The sequence below is a fragment of the Salarias fasciatus genome, chromosome 19, assembly GCF_902148845.1.
Source record: "Salarias fasciatus chromosome 19, fSalaFa1.1, whole genome shotgun sequence".
NCBI lineage: Eukaryota > Metazoa > Chordata > Actinopteri > Blenniiformes > Blenniidae > Salarias > Salarias fasciatus.
Window position 1 is genome coordinate 4,108,591 of NC_043763.1, and position 20,378 is coordinate 4,128,968.

Sequence of the window (20,378 nt, forward strand, 5' to 3'; positions counted from 1 at the left end):
AGTCACGGCGCACGATGTAAAACTCCTCCGCTGAGTTCAGTCCTGAGCGCAGCAGTTGAAAAACCTTGAAGAAGTTTTTTTATTTTTATTTTTTTTATTGCACACACAAGTTTATAGCTAATTGTTTCTGTGTAGTTTTACGATGGGACAGTCCCTGAGATGCTGCAAAACGTGACACTTGACACGCCTCGCCCTCTCGGTCAGCGGGTTCTCAGCCTGATGCTCATGAGGCTGGAAGACACCCAAACATTAAACGGGCCCACTCGAGCAGACGCGTTTCCACTGAGCGACCAGCAGCTCCAAACGCCGCGGGGCACCTTTAATTACTCTGAGAGAATAATTATGGTGGAGAAACGCTGAGTTTCAGGAGCCGGCAGATATTCTGCTTGCTGCACTGGAGAATTTTTTAGGACATTTCGCTGCATTTTGCACCAGAAGGTTTCATTAAAACTGGCTTCATGTTGAGATTGTAGCCATTTTCAGTGGTAATTGTTTGCTTTTGTGCAAATATAGACATTTTCGTCATGCATACTCTGCGCCACAACATAGAAAGAGTTTAAATTTAAGGTTATTTTGCCTTTATTTTAGTTGTCCGGCCCACTCAAGATGAAATTGCACCTGAACCAGAATGTGTTTGACACCCCTGGTTTAAAGCTTGCCAAGCCCTCATTTAAACGCTCCTGCATGCGCACGATGTCTCTCATGGTGTCATTCTGAGTAAATCGCCTGCAAATCCCACGCAGACAGAAAGCCCAGTCTTGAGTTTAGCGCGCTTTATTGCAGGATCGGAGAAAGCCAGCTGGGATCATCTCCCTAAGTTGGATAATAATGGTAAAGACGATGCGTCGACGGACGGATCATCAGCGACAACACTGACCTTGGGCAGCCTGCCTGCTCTTGTTTGCCTTTTGTTTACACCACTGATACCACCCTGTCACTTCTCATTTGCCAGTGATGGATTGCTTGTTGTCGAAATCCCATAACGGCAGTCCACTTGTCTGAGATTGCACTGTGTAAACGGTCGCACGAGGAAAGTTTGGGTCATGACTCAGCGAGACGGTCTGCAACAGCATGACACCTGCGTGATAGACTGCGGTCACTCCCTGCATGTTTATAACAGTGTAAGTCAAAGAGTCAGACTGGAGTCATCGCCCTGTGCCTACACAGAGCTGAGGCTGCAGTAAAGTGATTACAGCTCCAGGCTAGACCTATTAAACATCAATCTTGGTGTCACCCTGCAGACCGTGTTACTATGCAAATGGCGGCCGCAGCAAGCCAGATGTGGTGCATGCAGACTGGCATCCATATATCTTTAATAACCAATTAATCAGCTGTTTTGTGGCTCTTTTCTTCCCTGTAGGGCTTCTGCTCGTGGCTCTCGTCTCTTTACCATATGAAGTAAGTAAACACAAAGCAGTTGCCCTCGTAATTATTCCATCCTCTCCTCATTTCAGCCTCCGTCGTTTCATTGGCCGCCTGTCCTCAGAGCTGACGTCACCATGAATGTAAAGCCTTGCGTTATATCTCATTTAGCAGCGAAAACAAACGAGTCTGGACTGGTGCGACCGCTGGTGCCACGGCTTCTTCCCCCCCAGTGGATATTTGCACTTGCCGGAGTCTGACTGCACACAACAGATTTAGAGCAGTGAAAAAGCCTTTTCCACGGTATCCATGGTTTCCATAGTATTGTGGTGGAGTTTGGGTGCCTCTGTTTTCTCAGCTCTCGTACCACCGGCTCTCACCGGGATCTCTGGGGAAAGAGCAAACCCACCCTGCGAGCTCTCGATGTGTGGGCCGCCGTGAGACCAGCATGCACCACTTCTTTTTTCATGCCATTTTTTTCTGCTTCTCCTTCTTCTTCTTTTTTTTTTTTTTTTTTGTTCTATTTTATGACACTGGGTTTCCTGAGCCTCCCGCCTGCTAAACCACAGCTTCTGACACCAAAGTGGTGCTGCCACTATTACTCATGATGACTTAGGAGCTGTGGGCCGGCCCGTCCGGGCTGCGTACATCATCTGGATTGAGATGCAGCTCTGACTGTCACTACAGCTGGTTTTTGTCGAAAATTCATGTTTGAGGGCCCAGCAGTCAAAGTTTTATTACAAGGTTGATGCAAATTAAATAGCATTAGCATGAGAGCCTGTTTGTGTGAGATCTTGCACACTGAAGTCTGCAGTAACTGTGCAGCCAAGAATCATCTGATCATTCTCCATGATTGTACCAGCTTTCTTGTGTACCTTGTTTATAATCAGCTAATATCGACTTTAATACTCAAGAGACTGGACTTTATTCGGACGCTGAGCTAAAATGAATTTGTCACCCCTGATATAGAGGCTTTGGGATGTTCAGTGTTCCTTCTGTTTCTCTTTCCTGCAGGGATGAGGAGATCCGCAGTAAATGTGGCATCGACGCCGTCACGTACCTGTCCTTCCAGCGTCACATCATCCTGCTCATGACGGTGGTTTCCCTGCTGTCTTTGGCCGTGATCCTGCCGGTCAACTTTTCCGGGAACCTTCTGGGTATTTTAGTCCTTCTCATGATGGTCCAGACTGTTTGAAGGGGTGTCCTTAACCTCAGCAGACGGGGCACCTCGTAGGAAGAGCGGTGCGGGCCACACAGACACAATCGCAGCAGAGGATCGTTAAATGCTTTCGCTTTAAACGCTTTGCGGTTTTAAGAAAAAACATCGTCCTGCAGGACTCCGGAGGTAAAAGCAATACTTACATGCATAAAGGCTCCACTTCATCTGAATGGGAGTTACCAGCAGGCCAGTGGAAACTCAGCGAGTCCTTCTCCAGGTCAGGTTGTAGGAAATAGAAAGTGGTTCATTTCCTGTCTCACCGTCCACGTGGAGGTGTCAGGGCTGGGGTGAGGAGCGACTTTATTACCAGTGTGTCACCCTCGCTGCGACACAAACCAACACAGGAAGCCCTGGAAACTGCAAACAAAGGGTTGCCAGGTCGCAGTCTGGGAGTTTGTGCAAAATTCATTCAGATGATAGATAATTCATGGAAATTAGACAGGAAGACATTTTCTCTGAATAGTGGCATTGCATCATTTCTGCCTCAGCCTCCATCCAGAAATAAAATAAAGGAGCAGTTTCCTTCACAGAAGTCCAAATGACTCGGTCTCTGTCATGCTTCATTATATCTACAGGAGACAGTCCAGAGAACTTTGGAAGAACAACACTGGCCAATGTTAGTGCAAAGTAAGTCCAGCACTGCAGCCATGACATCAAGTTTCATCAGCGAGGCCAGAACCGTGAAAAAACCGGAGCTATCTATAACCGTTGTGTTTGTTTCTGTGCCTCCAAGGGACAGTTTTCTGTGGCTGCACAGCATCTTCGCTCTGGTCTACTTCATCATCACACTGCTGTGTATGGCTCACCACTCGATCCGCTTGGAATACAGAGAAGATGAGAAGGTCTGTCACCGTCATGTCAGCGTTAACCGCCACGGCCTGGCCGCCCTTCACGGCGCAGACTCCATCTTATCATGTCAATTTGGACATTTTTTTTTTTAGACTCAGCAGTTTTAGTTTGGCTAAAACGAGGTCGATCAGATAGACTGAACCCTTTATATACACACCAGGGAGCGTTTCTGAATGAGACTCGTGGAAACTCAGGTAGTGAAGAGAAGGTAGACACGGACACTAACATGAAACCAGATACAGAACTGAAGAAATAATGTATTAATTAAGCGTAGAAAGTAAACATAATATCGAGACCTCATGTTTGCCGATGACTCCATGTTGTGTGTTGCAGGTTGCCAGGACGCTGATGATAACCTGCATACCCAGAGAGATCTCAGACCCGGGACTCATCACCAAACACTTCCAGTAAACACGTTTCCTTCTCTTTTTCATTGCGGAATCACTCTGCATGTGTCACTGTCTTTACAGTTTAACAAACTCACCGGCGATGCAGGAATAATCAGCGTCCTTCCTTCACGTCTCCACAGCGAGGCGTACCCCAGCTGCACCGTCACTGACATCCGTTTCTGCTTTGACGTGCACAAACTGATGAGGCTGGACCTGGAGAGGTGCAGTAGCTTTCACACAGTGGACAAACACACACAACTTTAGGATCTTGTGGCTCCTGTCGTCTCATTCTGTAAATCTCGTGCTCTTCAGACGGAAAGCGATGAAAGGCCGACTGTATTTTGCCACGAAAGCCCAGAAAGAGGGTAAAATCATGATCAAGACGCACCCCTGTGCTCAGATATTCTGCTGCGACATATGTGGATTTGAGAAGGTAATCCTTACTGGAATTATTCAATGTTCATGAATTCTGAGCGCATTTGCACTGCACAGAAGAGGTGTCGCCACTGGATGGCACTGCAATGCAAAATTAAGTAAATCTAGTAACTGCATTAGAACCTAGGTCCAGAAAACTGAGTGGCAGGAAAAGTATTTTCATTGTTATGCCAATATAAAGTCCCTCTGAAGTAAAGATCTGTTTTACAAGAGTCATGACCCATTCAGCACACAGTGAGACATTTCTGTTGTGTGTTTATAGCTCTAACTTTGTTCTGCAGGTGGATGCAGAACAGTACTACAGTGAACTGGAGGAGAAGCGCACGGATGAGTTTAATGCCGAGAAGAACCGCATCTCCATGAAGAGGCTGGGCATCGCCTTCGTAACCTTCCGTGACGAGAGGATGACGGCTGTGTGAGTAAAAAAAAAACACAAAACACTTCTCTCATCTTTTAAAGAGATGGACGTCAAGCTGCACGAACGTTACCTCGATCCCCGCAGCATCGTGAAGGACTACGGCCGTGTGCACTGCCGCCGCAGACCCCAGCAGTCCAGCATCACCACCGTGGTGCAGTCGCACAAGTGGGGCGTCAGCTACGCCCCGGCTCCAACTGACATCATCTGGTGAGTAAAAGCGGCGTCACAATAACTCACACAGCTGTTGTTTTGTTGGCCTTCGGATAAGAAGGGTTTACCAAACAGACTGTGTGGTTGCTGGTGGGGGAAAGAATGACCATATTCATGAGTATAAATCCATATTACTTCATCTGCATCATGTGCAGTTCGCATGTATTTTTGTGGTCTGCCGCTGAGATGATGGTTCTCCCCTCCCAGCGCCGAGGAAAAGTTGCTACATGTTGGTAACACGGGGCAGACATGACGGCATGAAAGTCCTTCAAGGGAATTCCAACGTCTCAGACTTAACAACAGCCACACAATGACAGTTTTCAGTATCAGGAGAATGAAAGTAAATACAAAATATCAGCAACGGTGAATCTTACCTGAGACAGATTCAGTATCAACAATAATCAGTCCGTTTTTATTGATGAAGCACTTTTCCTGCAGTAAAATGCAGCACAAAGTGTTTGACGTAATCTGAAAAAACGTCTGTGTTGAGATATTAACCAAAATAATAAAGTCATCAAGTAGCGCAGCATGACTCTTGTAATACCACTGTCTACCACTAGGTGGTGCAGTGAGTTACTTTAGTGTCCAAATAAAAACCAACACAGAGGGTTAAAACTCCACTTAGTTTGGGAGCCGCATACGAGGAATAACAGCAGAGGGAACGGCAGGAAGCAGATCAGGCTCTTTAACGTAGCCACCAGAAACACTGAAATCTTAGTGCACCTTAAAATATTCCAAACTGCGCGCTGGATCTGACGCTTGTGGATGTGTTTTTCCCATCGGGTGGCATTTGAAACATAAATAAAGTTATGTAAAGAACAGGGGGAGTGTGCAGATTCAGCCCACCTTCTTCCAGCTGCCTAGAGGCACCAGACCATCATAATTCAGCGACAATCACCCTCAAATGCATGTCTTTACACAATATTTACAAATCTTAGTTAGTAGCCAAAGAAAAGTCATCTATGCACAGGGAGAACATGCAGACTCCACACAGAAAGGCCTCCAAGTCTTAACCTGGTTGTTCTCTCTTTGGAGTGAGAGTGCTAACCACTACACTACTGTGGGAAGTGATTAAATATTCTAGTTAGAATTATTTTGAACTAAAATCTTTTGCCAAGTCTTTATATGTCGTCTGGTAATGTTTTGTAATTAATAATTTCCATTTTTTTACCCTCCATTTATTTATTTTTTCCACGATTCTTTCACAAAATGTAAAAAATACCAGATAATATTTTTAGGATTGTAGGATAATTAAAACTTTGAAGCACAGTAAAGCTGAGGATTCTGTCGTGTGGAGAAGATGCACTTCCACTTGTTGCTGTCCATCACCTCTTTACCAGGATATAGATGGTCTTGTTAGTCCTAATCCACCAAAGTCCACAACCTTTTTTTTTTTTGGGTCGTAAGTAGAGGTGGTTGTTCCCACACCAGGCCACAAAGCGGTCCACCAGTTGCCTGTAGTCAGACTGTTGTCCAAAGCCGACACGCCCCGACACTGCAGAGTCATCTGAGGATTTCTGCAGATGACCGGAGTTAAACAGGAAATCTAAAGAGCAGAGGTTTTTACAAGAAATGGGGACAACTCCGTCCCTCGCAGGGCCGAAGTGCACGCATGCAAATAAACAGAAGAAGAGAAGTTAAATAGGACTTTCTGTGCAATGAAAACTGCAAGTGCTCAAAAATATCTGTGTGAAAAAATACAAATAGCGTTGAATACCAATCTGTAAAGCATTATAAAGAATATGCACACAAGCATCAGCTGACCTGATGACTGTATCGAGGTGGACCAAGGCCTTGAATGAGATTTAAATAAGAGGTTTAAATCTATTATTAAATGAATTTGGAAGTCGGAAATGAAGTGATATGTTCATGTATACAAGTAAACAGTGAACAGCAGCATTTTGGAGACGTGAAGGAGGAAGAGGAGGACTGAGACCAACAGTCTGACCTTGACCTGGTCAAAGCATGAATTCTCTTTTCCAGGACATTTTGGTTCAGGACGGGCTTTCTTTATTGGCTTAAAAAATGAAACGTTTTTCTTTTCCTTGCTCATGTTAAATCGTTGGGTTTTTCTCTGTAAAAGTGTCTTGTTGCATTTGGTGATATAGGAATGAACTTGAACTGAATTAAATGAACAGATAATAAATGTGTAGTTTGATCACACTTTTCACCTGAAACAGCATCAATTCTCTTCAGTAAAACTTAAAAAGCGGATTCCAAAGGGGAATTGGAGGAGAGGTAGTTCAAACCAGCTTTCAGAACGAAGCACAGGTCTTCCATTAATGGATTCTGGATGCTCAAATTTTTCTTCCTCTTCATGCAATCCAACAATTCTCGAAGTGTCTATGAGTGGGAAATCTGAACCAGTGGAATGTTTCCATGCTGGAGTCGTATCATTTCCCTTGAAGCGTTTAAAACCCCTTGAGAACAAACTGCTGTCTGTCAGGTAGTCAGTAATCCACGCTTTTATCCCAGCATGCACTGCACAAGAGGCTGAGCAGACGTGCATTCACACTCACATTCACACCTCGAGTGGATGAAATGTATCAGCCTGGCCTGCCGGTCGTCTGGCTGTGGGAGGAAACCGGAGCGCCCGGAGGAAACCCGCACAAACACACATTCAGTGTAATATTCAATTTTGCATGACTTGTGCATCATTTAAACACATTTCCCTGTCATTAAGCCTGACTTCTTTGGCATCTCTGGAAACCTCCGGAGTTCAGCGGGTTTTAATAACGCTGGCGTGTGCAGCATTAGTTTATAATGACAGAACAAGGCTCAGTTTATTTAGAGAAGAGAGGAAACAAACTTCATGCAGACATCAGGCTTTTTGTCGCTTTGTGAAAGTCGAAAAACAAAATCGCCAAATGTAAGATGTATCGCTGTGTTGTTGCTTTTGTGTAACCGATCCCAGCATCCTCCAAAGCTCGGTCCCTGATTGGATTTGCTACAGTGGATATTTCTTATCTTTGGAAAGCGAATGCAGCCCGGTCCCAGTGAGATTATGTAACGGGCTGAGTGATGCATATGTATGGGAGATTAACCCAGGAGATGCTAGCGCTCGCTGTTTGTGCTTCACGCCTGAGCGGCCGCGGCGTGTTTGTGTGTTTTTGTCACTAACCAGACCGCTGGAGCAGCGGTGGGGCTGCGGGGTTGAGCGGGGACTCGTGCTCAGTGCGTGAGGGCTGTCATGTGAGGGTGCGGAGTGTTTGGTACCCATCCTGGGCTGAGGCTCATCATTTTCGCCGTTGTTGTTGTTGTTGTTGTTGTTGTTGCGGTCGCCAGGGAGAACCTGTCGGTGTGCGGCTCTCGCTGGTGGCTCCGCTGCGTCCTCCTCAACATCCTCCTCTTCCTGCTGCTCTTCTTCCTCACCACTCCCGCCATCATCGTCAACACCATGGACAAGTTCAACGTCACGAGGCCCGTGGAGAGCCTGAGGGTTCGGCCGCCCAGAGCACTTCTTCCACGCACCCGGCGCCTCGCCGTGACCCCGCCTCGTTTCATCAGCTCGCCCTGCTTGCTGTGTGTTCCAGAGCCCGGTCGTTACGCAGTTCTTCCCGACCCTCCTGCTGTGGGCGTTCTCCGTGCTCCTGCCCTTCATCGTCTACTACTCCGCCTTCTTCGAATCCCACTGGACCAGGTACTCACCTGCCCCCCGAGTCGCGGCTCGTCTTCCTCTCATCTCTGTATTTGTTCCATCTCTTTCTCTTTTTTTTTTTTTTTTTTCTTAACTCTGTCACTCTTCCCTGTTATTCTGGGCAGGTTGTCATAGAGATTCCCTGCGAGGATAATGATATGCACAGTAGCCACCGTGCGCCGCTCCTCTAGCAGGAGGAGCAGCAGAACCACCGTGCACGAGGAGAGAACCTCACGCAGCACCTATAAGCCCCCCATCTTTACATAAACCACCTCCACAGGCGCGCTGTGCAGGCGTGATGTGTGAACGCTCATCCGCTGTTTACTGTGCGGAAAAGTCTCGCCGGTGCCGTCCAGCGCGAGTCGAGCCGGCCGGTCTTCCTCTCTCAGATGTGGACTCTTCGTGTTTTTAATGTCGCAGGTCCGGTGAGAACCAGGTGACGATGCACAAGTGCTTCTTACTGCTGGTCTTCATGGTCATCATCCTGCCCTCGCTGGGACTGTCCAGGTACGTCTTCACAGCAAAGGCCTGAGTTCAATCAGGAAGAAAGCCTTGCAGATCCAAATAAATCCTCTTTGCAAAGAACTTCACCAGACATGCACTATCTGCTCTTTTGCATGTATTCACACACTCCATCCTCTTGTTTCTTCCCACCAGTCTGGACCTGTTCTTCACTTGGCTCTTCGACGTTCATTTTCTGGATGATAAGAATGTGAAATTCCAGTAAGAGTCACTTCTTCAGTTACATGAATCCTGAACAAAAAAGACCTGAACTGCAAACGGATGAAGGGCAGCAGCCAAGCGATGGTCTTCCTCTCTCTGCAGATGCGTGTTCCTTCCGGACAACGGGGCGTTCTTCGTGAACTACGTGATCACGTCCAGCCTGATCGGCACGGCGATGGAGCTGCTGCGCATCCCGGCGCTGACGGTCTACGCCCTCCGCCTCTGCTTCGCCAAGTCCCAGGCCGAGCGGATCCATGTGAAGCGGGTCGGCGCGCGGGGCCTCGCTTGCTTGTCTTGGCGCTCTGGCGTGCGGTTCGATCGGGACGGTTTAAAGAAGCCGGCCGTGTTTGTGTTTCTGTCTGCAGAGTCAAGCCTATGAGTTCCAGTTCGGCCTGGAGTACGCCTGGACCATGTGCATCTTCGCCGTCAGCATGACCTACAGCATCACGTGTCCCATCATTACACCCTTCGGTGAGCGGCGTGGCGTCGAACCCTCCGTCCGAACCCCCCCTCCTTCATTCCCTCCTCTTACTGTAACCTCACGCTCCGCTCCTGCCTGCCAGCCCGATGCAGACTGTGTGAATTTGCTCCTGCAGGCCCAGACGCCCAGACGCAGCGAGCTGCGAGCCAGACGCCCACTCTGCTCCTGTCTCTGCCCAGAGCTCACCAAGCTTATATTTACTTTTGCAGCCTAATCTGCAGTCCGGAAGGCCCCTTTCATACACGCCACATCTGCTTCCATGTATATATGACACGTGTTGCTTCCTGCACTTTTCAGTCTTTTTAGACTCGCCTCGGGCAGAGCCGGCCGTGCCAAGAATCCTGCGTTCGTCACAGAATGTATCGCAGAGTTCGTCCTCTGCATTTTACCATCTTTAAGCAGCAGTTGGCAGCGATTTCACGGGGCGCAGAGAGCAGTTTTGGGAAAGCGGGCCTCGCTCGGGGAGCCACAGCGGTGACGTGTCTGCAGTCAGACACTCGTTTAGCTGGATTCAGTTACATAATTCTACAAAGTTCTGTTGAATAAATCCAGTCGGGGGCAAAAAGAGATACGTGACATGTCTTCAGACACTACCTATTACAGTAGGTAATAAAATAATCAAAACCTTGAAAAGCCTGAGCAAATAACAGTGTTTTAAGTTCTGATTTAAGCGCAGTGAGTGTGAGGAGCAGAGGAACTAAAAGCTGCTTCACCTCGTTTCTTCTGACTCTGGGAACATTTAATAAACCTCGTCCTGAGGACCTCAGAGGTCTGGATGTTTCATATTCCATCTGAGATGAACTGAACTGTCTGCAACCTGCAGCTCTGCAGCCACATGTAGCTCTGCAGCTGCTCTGGAGCGGCGCCACGAAACCTACAGAACATTTGACGTTTTACTTTTTTTTATTTTATTTCCAAGAATCTCCAGGCTGAAAACAGCTGAATAAAATAAAATGGCTTTAACAGCCATGATGCATAAACTGAATAAAATGGCAGGAAAAAAGAGGGAAAAATCTCTAAAATGGCTTCAAAATTAAAAAAAAATATATAATAAAAATATACCTAGAATGTGTTTTTTTTTTTTTACTTCATTCATTCTTATTCCTCGTCTGATTTATGCTTCATGTTCTGTTAGAAACCTTTTAGCCTCATCGTTTTATTTCTGTCTTTCTCATCTTTGCTTTTCGTTTTGTTTATGGCTGTATTACAGAATGCTTTGAGACTTTTTCTGTTACAGTGACTTACTATTAACTAGCAAATTCAACTGAGCAAGTTCGCGGCACTAAAATATCCAAATATCCAGAAGATTTTGGAGAGAAGCAGAAGAAATGATACATGCCGTATTGTTGAGCTGTGCTCAGTCCACGTGTTCCCATCAGACTGTAACTCTTCGCAACAAACATCGTCACATGAGAAACACATAAAATAACATTTCGCACCAGACAAGGATCAGAAAACGACATTTTTACACCCACGTGGTAATATCTGCATTTATACTCAAGATTTACGTTCTTCAGTTCATAAATCTCTCTGTAGTCCTGATTCCTTGCGTTTATAATCTGAGTCTCGGGGTATTTGTGGCATATCACCGAAACAAGTCCTCCAATCTGAATAAAGTTGTGCTTATGATTGAGTCCGGTCTGGGAGTAATTTTCTAGAAACTGGAGGAAGCAGTAGAAGAAAGACTTGGCAACTTAAATATCCTCATAAGGAGGCAGAAAACATGAGAAAAGGAAATATCTCTTCAAGAACTGCATTTGTTGTCTCTAACATGCAACTTTTCCTTCATTGTTCATTCCTCTGTTCTCCGGTTCAAACATCTGGCGGCCGTTCACAGGCCAGACTGGTTTTATTAATCATTCCCACACGAAATTCCACTGCATGATTGAATTTGGCATATAATGAGTTTTGCTTTGTCTTGTTTTTGTTTTTTTTTTTGTTTTTTTTTTGCAGTGTTCAAGCATTAGTACTACAGAACACAAAAAAGTAAATGGACCACAGCAGTGTTGTTTTAGCAGTATGAGGTGTGAGTCGTGAGCTGCCTGCCTCCTGTGCCCCTGCAGGCCTGCTCTACGTGATCCTGAAGCACATGGTGGACCGATACAACATCTACTACGCATACGTTCCCACCAAGCTCAACCAGCGCATCCACCGGGCGGCCATCAGCCAGGTCATGGTGGCGCCCATCCTCTGCATGTTCTGGCTGCTCTTCTTCTCTGTGCTCAGACTAGGTATTCAACCGCCGCATTTTTTCCATCGTGTCAGAGTTTCCACAACCTGCCAGGCATGTTAGAGTGGTGTGAAAACCACAGGCAGCCCACAAGGGAGGGGTCGCTTCCCTGATTGCCTTGTTTGAGGGAAGAAATGATGATTAAAAAAAAGAAATAGAAAACTGAAGCCTGGATTTGAGATTTCATGCACAAAGACTTTAATATCATTCGCTTCAGTGCTATATTATATTGTTGCTGCGAAGCTGAACGTCTTTGTCACTAATTTGAAGGTAAATCTTGCGTCTCCCCCCAGGTCCGATCCACCCCATCACCCTCTTCACCTCAGTGTCTCTGATCTCCTGCATGGCCTGCTATCTCCTCCGCTTGTGCCTTAGAAAGCAGCCGGACAAGTCGACCAGTTACCAGGTGAGCTCCGCTGAAAGTCACCGGTTTAACAGCCGAGAGTGAAACTTCCAGTTTAACCAGCGTCTCTGTTCCAGATGTCCGACCAGCCGGCCGAGGGGACGTTCACCGACGCAGACAGGAGCGCCGTGACGTCCACCACCGCCTCCAGTGTACAGTATCTCTACCTGCTTATGGGAATTCAGTAGAATCAGACAGACGGGTGGATTCTAATGGGTTTAAATGTTCTTGAGGACAAACTAATCACATGACGATGCGGGTGTTGTTGCAGTTGCAGGTTTTGCTCCTGATTTACTGAGGTCGTGAAGTGCGTTAAGCTGCATTCTCATGAATGAACTTTCTCCTTGTGTGTATTTTACAGATGATTTACTGTTTTTCCACACTGAGGGTTTTTCATGCTTTAGGCTGCGTTTCCACGATAAAGATCTGCTGGAAACGGCCTCTTGCATTCATCATGGAGTGAATGAACAGAGCTCTGAGAACAAATCAGATGTGATTGGTAGAGGAAGTTATCAAATATCAAGTCATTGTAGCAAATAAATCAGATTTTGGAAACAACAAAAAAGGAATTGATCTTATGAAAACATCTGCAGATAAAAAGGAGCCAGCTGAGGAAATACTTTCCCACCAGATCTGCAGTTTTTTTTTTTCAAACCATTTAAAAATAATCATAAACCTTTTCAAATACTGTAAATCACATCGTCCATTGTGGAGCCCTTTGTAATATCTGTAAAATATAATCAGTAATAAGTGTGTGGTCTGTTAGTGGAGCTCATCCTTGGTAAATCGCCGCTCTTCCACATTATGATGTTTGATCTGAGCGTTGGTGCCGCTCCGCTCTGTAAACTCAAAGCTCATCTGTGAATCCAGTGATCTACCCGCCGTCACGGTGGTGACGTGTCTGACGTCTGTTGATCTGCCTCCCTCAGCTCTTCGTGGCGTCCGTGCTGCTGGAGCCGGAGCTGGCTCTGACTCCGATGCCCTCCCCGGCTCACCACAGCTATGGCGCCATGGCCAGCTCCCAGAGTTCAGGCCACGGCGCGGCGGAGGAGGAGGACGGCGACGGGGAGCACGCCCAGACCCGCGAGACCGAGCTGCAGGACCCCCCGGACCCGTACTGCTCCGGCCCGCTCATGGACAGCCCCGTGGGCTACCAGTAACCCCCGGCCGCCCAGACCCACGTCCACATGTGGAGCGCCGACTCGTAATGCTGCGTCTTCACCGCTGACCTCAGACTCCAACTCAGCTGCCTCAGACCCCGAGACCAGACCGCCAACGAAGGAATAGACCCGCCAAATCCGCCCGCGCACATCACGACGCCTCCCGAACATCTCAAGGCTTTATCTGCAAGCTCCAAGTCGGGGTGGCTCTGCGATGAGGGGAAGGGGGGCGCGCTTGGACGCCAGCGGAGGTGAAAGTTCCCGCCGGAGTGGGCGGTGTGAGCAGGCCTGCCCCGGCAGACTGGCAGAGTGGTCCGGGCCCGGGTGGTGATATCTGGTTCCCTCTGAGGGTGAGGCCGGCGAGTTGTGAAGCCATCTGCAGTGAGAGAGCAGACAGACGGAGGGCCGAATGTAACCGGGAGATGTACTGTAATATATGTACGCCTCTCCTCAGACACTCGCGCAGCTCGACTCAACCCGCAGCTCCGCTGTAACCAGGACCGACTGGAAGTTGCTATTTTTGCTACAGTATTTTCAGTGTCGTCGATATCGTGCTTCGGGACTCTGCAGAAATGTCCCCTCTCAATCAGAATATTATCTTTATGTGTTGTTTTTTGAGTGTGGGATTTCATTTCTTTTTCATTTTTTAATTGTTTGGCATTATTCTGAATGCACTCATTTTGTTTTTCTTGGCTAAAGTCAGGAGGGAAGAGTAAGAAGGATGTAGTTGTGTGTTAGCTTAGCTTATCTTTGGACACAGAATGTGTGAAATAGTTTGAGATGAGAGGATTTCTAACTCTGGGAGAGTGGGATCAGTGGTTAGCAGCCAGAAGCACATCCTGGATTCTCAACATTTTGAAGGGAGCAGAGCAAAATCCTTTCATTTCTTTAGCTAAATGATATAAAATATTGATATTTACGCCCTGAAATTGATCAGTTTCCATCCTTTATTTGTATAAATTTCAGAAATAGATTCATGTTGTTACCACAGTGGCTCAGAATTATTTATTGGTAGCTTATTTGGTCAAATATTTCTTTAGTTTTCACATGTTTCTGATGCAAATGGTAGAATCAAAACACCATCATACGAAAACAACCAGCTTTCAACAGTCAGCTGCATGTGGATTACATTGTATAAACGAAATACGCATTAACGTCTTTATCCTTTCATTTCTGTTGAACACGTCCGCTGTTTGCGAGCTTTCTGTTCCACTTTCATTGCGACGGGTCAAAGTCTTTCTGACGAAACCGAATGTTAACAGATTGTAGTTTGTTACTCGCGTCTCTTTGCTGTGCCTTGAGGAAATAATACCCATTTCGTGTGACAATCCAGCATGGCCTGATATATGCTGCATGGACTCGATCCTGACCGGGGGGAATCCACCCCGAGTTGAAAGCAGAAACACTAACAAACTCACTGAAACTGATCAGAACCTCATATTTATTGACTCACTGTGTGAACGTCACCGCACGACGGCGGCGGCGGCGGCGACACAAGTTCAAGAAAAACATTTGAAATCTTTTCAGAAGCGATCTGAACTCGCTGCACGTGTTGGCGTGAATCAGATGCAGGTTGAAGACGTGAGAGGAAGAACAGCATAAAACAGGAAACTGTAACTCAGTAAGAGCTGCTGCCACAGGCAACAAGGTCAACTTCTTATTTATGTTGAATTAATCACATTAGGCGCAGGCAGGCAGCAGGAAGGCGCCATTGTTTCATAACCAGGCAGGTAGTTTTGAGAAGGCCAAGTGTGTGTGAAGGCTAAAGCTTAAAATCCCATTTAATGTGGATCCCTGCAACTCAAGGTTTACTTCCCACCTTTACTTGTTTCATCAGCTGCGGCAGGGATGTCAAGCACATTTCATTTCAGGGGCCACATAGAGCCCGGTTTCACCTTGAGAGGGCCGGAGCAGTAAAACACAGTCAGAATAACATGAAAATCTAAGTTTTTCTTTGTTGTGGTGCAGAGTATACGTGATGAAAATGTCTGTATTTTCACAAAACCAAACAGTTATGATAGAATTTTTTCACAATCTCAACATAAAGCCAGTTTTAATGGAAACTTCTGGTTGTAAAAAAAGAATTAAATTTCCTCAAAACTTCTCTTCTAGGTGTTGCATTATGCACGTTTTCACAAACTCGCTCTGACAGCATGACTGAGGCTAATGCGAGCTAGCTACATTCATAGTACCCCAAGCTTTACTGGCACCCCTCAAAATTTCATCTCTAAAGTGGATAAAAGTATTTAAAATTGTGCAGTTTATTTCTTCTTCTTGCTTTTAGTGGCTAAGTTAATAGTTTTTCTTTGTAAAGTGGCCAAATCCCACTACTTTATTTACCTCAGTCGACGCTGGAGTGAGGTTGGACCTGCCTTCACAGTCAGTAAATTAAATAAAATAGGCAGCAGAATCAACAACAAAATGATTTTAGCATTGTCAATGGTATCTTTTATTTATTTTTCATTTATTCATTCATTTATTTCTTTATTTATTACTTCAAAAACTGAATTATCCTAAAAATGATGTTCACAACATCAGTGTCAAACATAAGACCCGTGGGCCAGTTCCGGCCAACATGAGGCTCCGGCCCGGCCCAGGAAACAACCGAACAACTTGAAAAAAATACAGAGAAATAATCAAATATTTTAACAGTCTGTCAGTTTGTAAAAACATCATTATGGTATTGGAAACATTTTCCGGACATTTCACTGAATTTTGCTTCAGAAAGAATGATTAGAACTGGCTTTACGTTGAGATTGTTGAAAGATTGTGTTGCTAATTGCGGACCATTTTGCAAAAACAGACTTTCTCAAAATTTCTGTTTGGCACCACAAAGAAGAAATACTTCAGATTTTATATTCACCGGTCATTATAGCACTGTTTTACCGTCCGGGCCTCTCAGGCTGCATGTGGCTCCACAAATAAACTTTGTTTGACGACCCCAATAGTCTGGATCCACAAAAGACATTTGACCTTCAAAATAAAGGTAAGGCAGCAAATAAACTTTGACATTTTTTCAGAAGCGTTGTCTCGCGGCCTTGTTGGTGCCTTGCTGTTGATTCCGCTCAGTTTGATTTGCTGTGTTGTTTTTGTGAAGGATGAAAAGTCTTGTCCCTGCAGTCTCATTCGCTGCTCTGCGGTTTTTTTTGCTTTTGGGTGATTTTTTTTTCGAGCATTTAATAACAGTGACAGCAGCGTTCTGCTTCAGTTCGCCCCAGACTTCCCTCAAAAGAGGCGAAAAGCTTCTTGTGGTTCGGCAGCCTGAATTTTAATCCATTTAGTGTCCAGTGTGAGAGGGTGTAATAATCTGGTACTTTCATTTGCGCTTTCATAAAATTGATGGGACATTATTTCATAAAATTAAATGCATTTGACTCCTTTTTTATAGGGAGCGTAATTGCAGTTCCTCACTGCTCCATAAAGCAGATGAAAGCTGTCAGGAGAGAGAGTATGAAGTGGTCAGTGCAGAAAATCATGAAGTCAAATCTATTTGTAATATTAAAAAAAAAAAAAAAACATCAAACAGCATTTCCAAATTTCTGTGTGTGAACTGCCAGCATGTCCCGCAAGGTTCTCTTCCAGAAGCTTGTTTCACAGACCATTAAATGTCCTTTCCTTTGAAAAATGCAAAATAAAAGTTATTAGGGTATTCTTAGCTCTAATGTTCATGCGAGCAGAGGCCGTCCGTTTCTGCTGGTTTCCTGCTATCCCGATCCGTCTCCCGTCTATTAGCTTTCCAGACGCGCTCGCTCCGTCTCCTTCCCGGTTAGGACGTGTATCGTAAGTTCGTGATTCGAGATCGACGTCTGCTGTAAACGTTGGTTGTTGGGATGGAGAAATGATTCCCGTCAGGCTGAAGGGGGTTTTTTTTTTTTTTTTTTTTCATCCGTCAAAAGTGAAAAGTGCTGTGATCTGAAATTAAAATGAATTTGTTTGACTCACATTGGGCCTGGTCGTACTTTTCTTCACACAGTTACAGAATACTCAAAAAAAATCACATATTAATCAAATGAATCAGGTGAAACAGCTGCAGACTACATAAGATCAGTTTCTGATATCGAAATTCAGAACTAAAAGCATCTAACTTGTGATTTTAATTGTCTATGGATTCCAGTTACCATCAAAAAGATCCATGTATTTCTTGAAAAACTTGAAAAGAGCCAGTTTCATGACAAGCAGGCCTCATAAATTCTTCCACTCGGCCTCAATGAGTTTGTAGTCCCTGCCATAAGCGGCCTCTAAACCAAGATGGTATTCATAAAAGCAGATGAGTCGAGAGGCACGTGACTGGATTTTCCCTGAGAAAATTATTTGGATTCTAAGTTTACTAACTGCTGAGTGAGAATGTGTGCCCCCCTCATGCACAGGTCAGCGTGAATTCGTTCCTTCTCATCTGCTCGCGGTCTTTATTTTCCGAAGGAAAAATCAATAGTTTCCCTTGTTTCATTCAGAAGTAAGCGGAGCCATTCATGGAGGATGTGTGAGTGTCTCTGCTGACAGGAGGCATTCCTCTGATCAGACTCTGAAAATAATCACAGACTGACAAGACTCGTTTCAGAAAGCCGGCGAGACGCCACTGACGGATGCAGGTGCACGTTGGAAGCCGGGGGCGTTCCTGCGTGACCCCAGCAGCGACCCCCGAAAAACCACGAGAGCGCGGACCAGCGCCGGCAGCTGGCGGAGGCCGGGCGGCACGGGGGAGGAAGTGGAAGCAGGTCCAGGACGCACTTCCAGGGTGTGTTTTTCTTTCCGACTCGCTCTGACTGGATGGGTGGCATTTCTGAAAGTGGGGGTGAGACCGTGGCCTGCCTCTATTATATACAGTGTTTCTTCATGGCTCGGAGTTCGAAGAGTCCCTGACATTTCTCCGGTCACCCGTAGCAACCGGTGGGAGCGTGCGTCTCAGTGAAAGGTGAATTCCTCTGGGTGCGCGGCCCGCCGCCCGGCCCTCCCCTGCCCAGATGCTTTGAATAGAAAATGCCTCTGCCTCCTGCAGCAAACATACCGTCCCTCCCGTATGGGTCATTTCTGCATGCAAATGTGGCTCAGGAAGTCGGCGACGCGTGTCCTCTGAGGAAGGTTCATTCTGAAGACGTTTCGGTCACAATGAATAGGTTCATAACATAAACCGCCTTCGTGAAAACGCAGCTCTTGTCAGCGCTGCATCGCTTCGCAGCAGGTGATTGCAGACACGCTGTTCCTGCTGTGTAAATAACTTTTTTTTTTTTTTTGGTACTCGCAAGTGAAGAAGAAAACAAGCAGAAAATCTGCTGAAGTCCTGGAATAATCCTGTGTAGACCTGCAGCCGGACACGTGTTTGTCTGAAAAAAGTCCAAAATGCAAGACTTGGTGAATAATCATCAAAACGAAACCCACCAGAGAGCCAGACTAAACTCTCATCGTGTTCTCAAATAACTCTGAGTTTACCTACAAGGCAACACAAACAGCCTCATTCAATTATGGATTTGCTTTCTTGCATTACTGAATGAAAAACACGTTTTTCATGTCATCACATTAAAGTAAAGTAAAATAAAGCGATCGTGGAGCGCAGAAGAAAGCCTGATAGTGGTGTCAACATGTGGCGGTCAGTTAGTCTTCTTGTGTTGTCTGCAGGTTCCTGAAAACATGTTTTCGGTGGGTTTGCGGCTCTAAACCGATCGTTCATGTGCGACTGTCCAGCCCCACGTGACCCTGAGTTGGATGAAAACAGACAGAAAGTGGATGGATTGCTCCAGATTTCTATCTTTATGGTCTCGAGGCCGCAGAAAAGAGGAGTTAACGCCACAAATTCCCGATGAATCAAAGTAATCTCATTACGCGACGGCAGCGGCTGCTGACAGACCGCTGCGGTCGCTGCTTGGCAGGTTTGTTGCTGCAGCCCGGAGGTCCTGGAGGAGCCATCATGCGGAGTCACCGTCCACCTCTCACTCCTCTCCGCTGCGTGATTTAGGATGAGTGAGCGTCTGAGCAATGCCTTTCTTTCTCCCTTCATCACAAACACAAACACACACACACTCACGCACACTCTCTCTCTCCTTTCCCTCTCACACACACATCTCATATACGACCATCACTTAACAGTTGCCATGACAACGTTCAATACCTCTCCATACCAAAACACATTGCAGACTTTCTAAAAATAATACGTGTTGTCTTTTCCTCGCAGACTCCTCTCCAGACGACAGCCTTCACAGCAAACCCTCCTCGTACGCTTCAAGGTAAGGCTGGAGCCGGGCAGATTGAATTTCGCCGTCCGGAGACGTGAGCAGGTGAAAGAGGAGGAGGAGGAGGAGGATCGGTGACCAGACCCACCGAGCGGCAGCGTCGCCCCGCAGGCTCGGGGCGAGACGTGAAGCATGAAGCCAGGAGAGAGGCAGCAGACTCTCGGTGGGACGGCGAGGGAGGCAGACAGATTAAGGCCATGTCAGCCGCTCGTCTCACGGCCGAGCGCACAGCCGGCTCACGGACGTGACTTTAACAGTGATACAAACAAATTGTCTGGATAGGAGGCTGTGAATAAACAATAAGTCACCATTAACTAACCCTCCCCTTTCCCTGCTGCTCCTCCTCAGGAGAGGAAGACCTCACTTCCAGCACACACAGAGGGATAACATGCGCATATCTGCAGGCTCTCAACTTCTTTTTGAGGGAATTTTTTTTTTTTTTTTTTTTTTGTAAAAATCAGGAATTCGGTGAGCTTCTGAAAAGATTCTGGACGTGACATTGTGCAGTTGCATGAGTAAGTGGGCTGATGTGCCTGAAGTCGCCCTCGTCTCCGTAGCCAAGGGCGTTGAGCCATTGGATGCTGGGCTCTTATGTAACGGTCGGGGATGGGCTGTCAGTGGGAGAGGAAATCAGGCAT

General features: G+C 46.3%; 1 protein-coding gene across 1 annotated transcript in view; it reads left to right on the forward strand.

Annotated features, from left to right (window-relative positions):
* The window catches only part of tmem63c (transmembrane protein 63C), an 86,745-nt gene extending 72,668 nt beyond the window's left edge, over positions 1 to 14,077 (forward strand). The window contains exons 5-23 of the mRNA XM_030116446.1: positions 1,361 to 1,398; positions 2,377 to 2,519; positions 3,157 to 3,208; positions 3,315 to 3,423; positions 3,764 to 3,837; positions 3,960 to 4,040; positions 4,132 to 4,252; positions 4,536 to 4,669; positions 4,757 to 4,879; positions 8,168 to 8,321; positions 8,416 to 8,522; positions 8,940 to 9,026; positions 9,177 to 9,242; positions 9,345 to 9,507; positions 9,608 to 9,713; positions 11,787 to 11,954; positions 12,247 to 12,359; positions 12,434 to 12,508; positions 13,286 to 14,077. Of these exons, the coding sequence (XP_029972306.1) occupies positions 1,361 to 1,398; positions 2,377 to 2,519; positions 3,157 to 3,208; positions 3,315 to 3,423; positions 3,764 to 3,837; positions 3,960 to 4,040; positions 4,132 to 4,252; positions 4,536 to 4,669; positions 4,757 to 4,879; positions 8,168 to 8,321; positions 8,416 to 8,522; positions 8,940 to 9,026; positions 9,177 to 9,242; positions 9,345 to 9,507; positions 9,608 to 9,713; positions 11,787 to 11,954; positions 12,247 to 12,359; positions 12,434 to 12,508; positions 13,286 to 13,516 (2,145 nt within the window). The 3' untranslated portion in view covers positions 13,517 to 14,077. The remainder of the gene's footprint in view (positions 1 to 1,360; positions 1,399 to 2,376; positions 2,520 to 3,156; positions 3,209 to 3,314; positions 3,424 to 3,763; positions 3,838 to 3,959; positions 4,041 to 4,131; positions 4,253 to 4,535; positions 4,670 to 4,756; positions 4,880 to 8,167; positions 8,322 to 8,415; positions 8,523 to 8,939; positions 9,027 to 9,176; positions 9,243 to 9,344; positions 9,508 to 9,607; positions 9,714 to 11,786; positions 11,955 to 12,246; positions 12,360 to 12,433; positions 12,509 to 13,285) is intronic.
* The last annotated feature ends 6,301 nt before the right edge of the window (positions 14,078 to 20,378 follow it).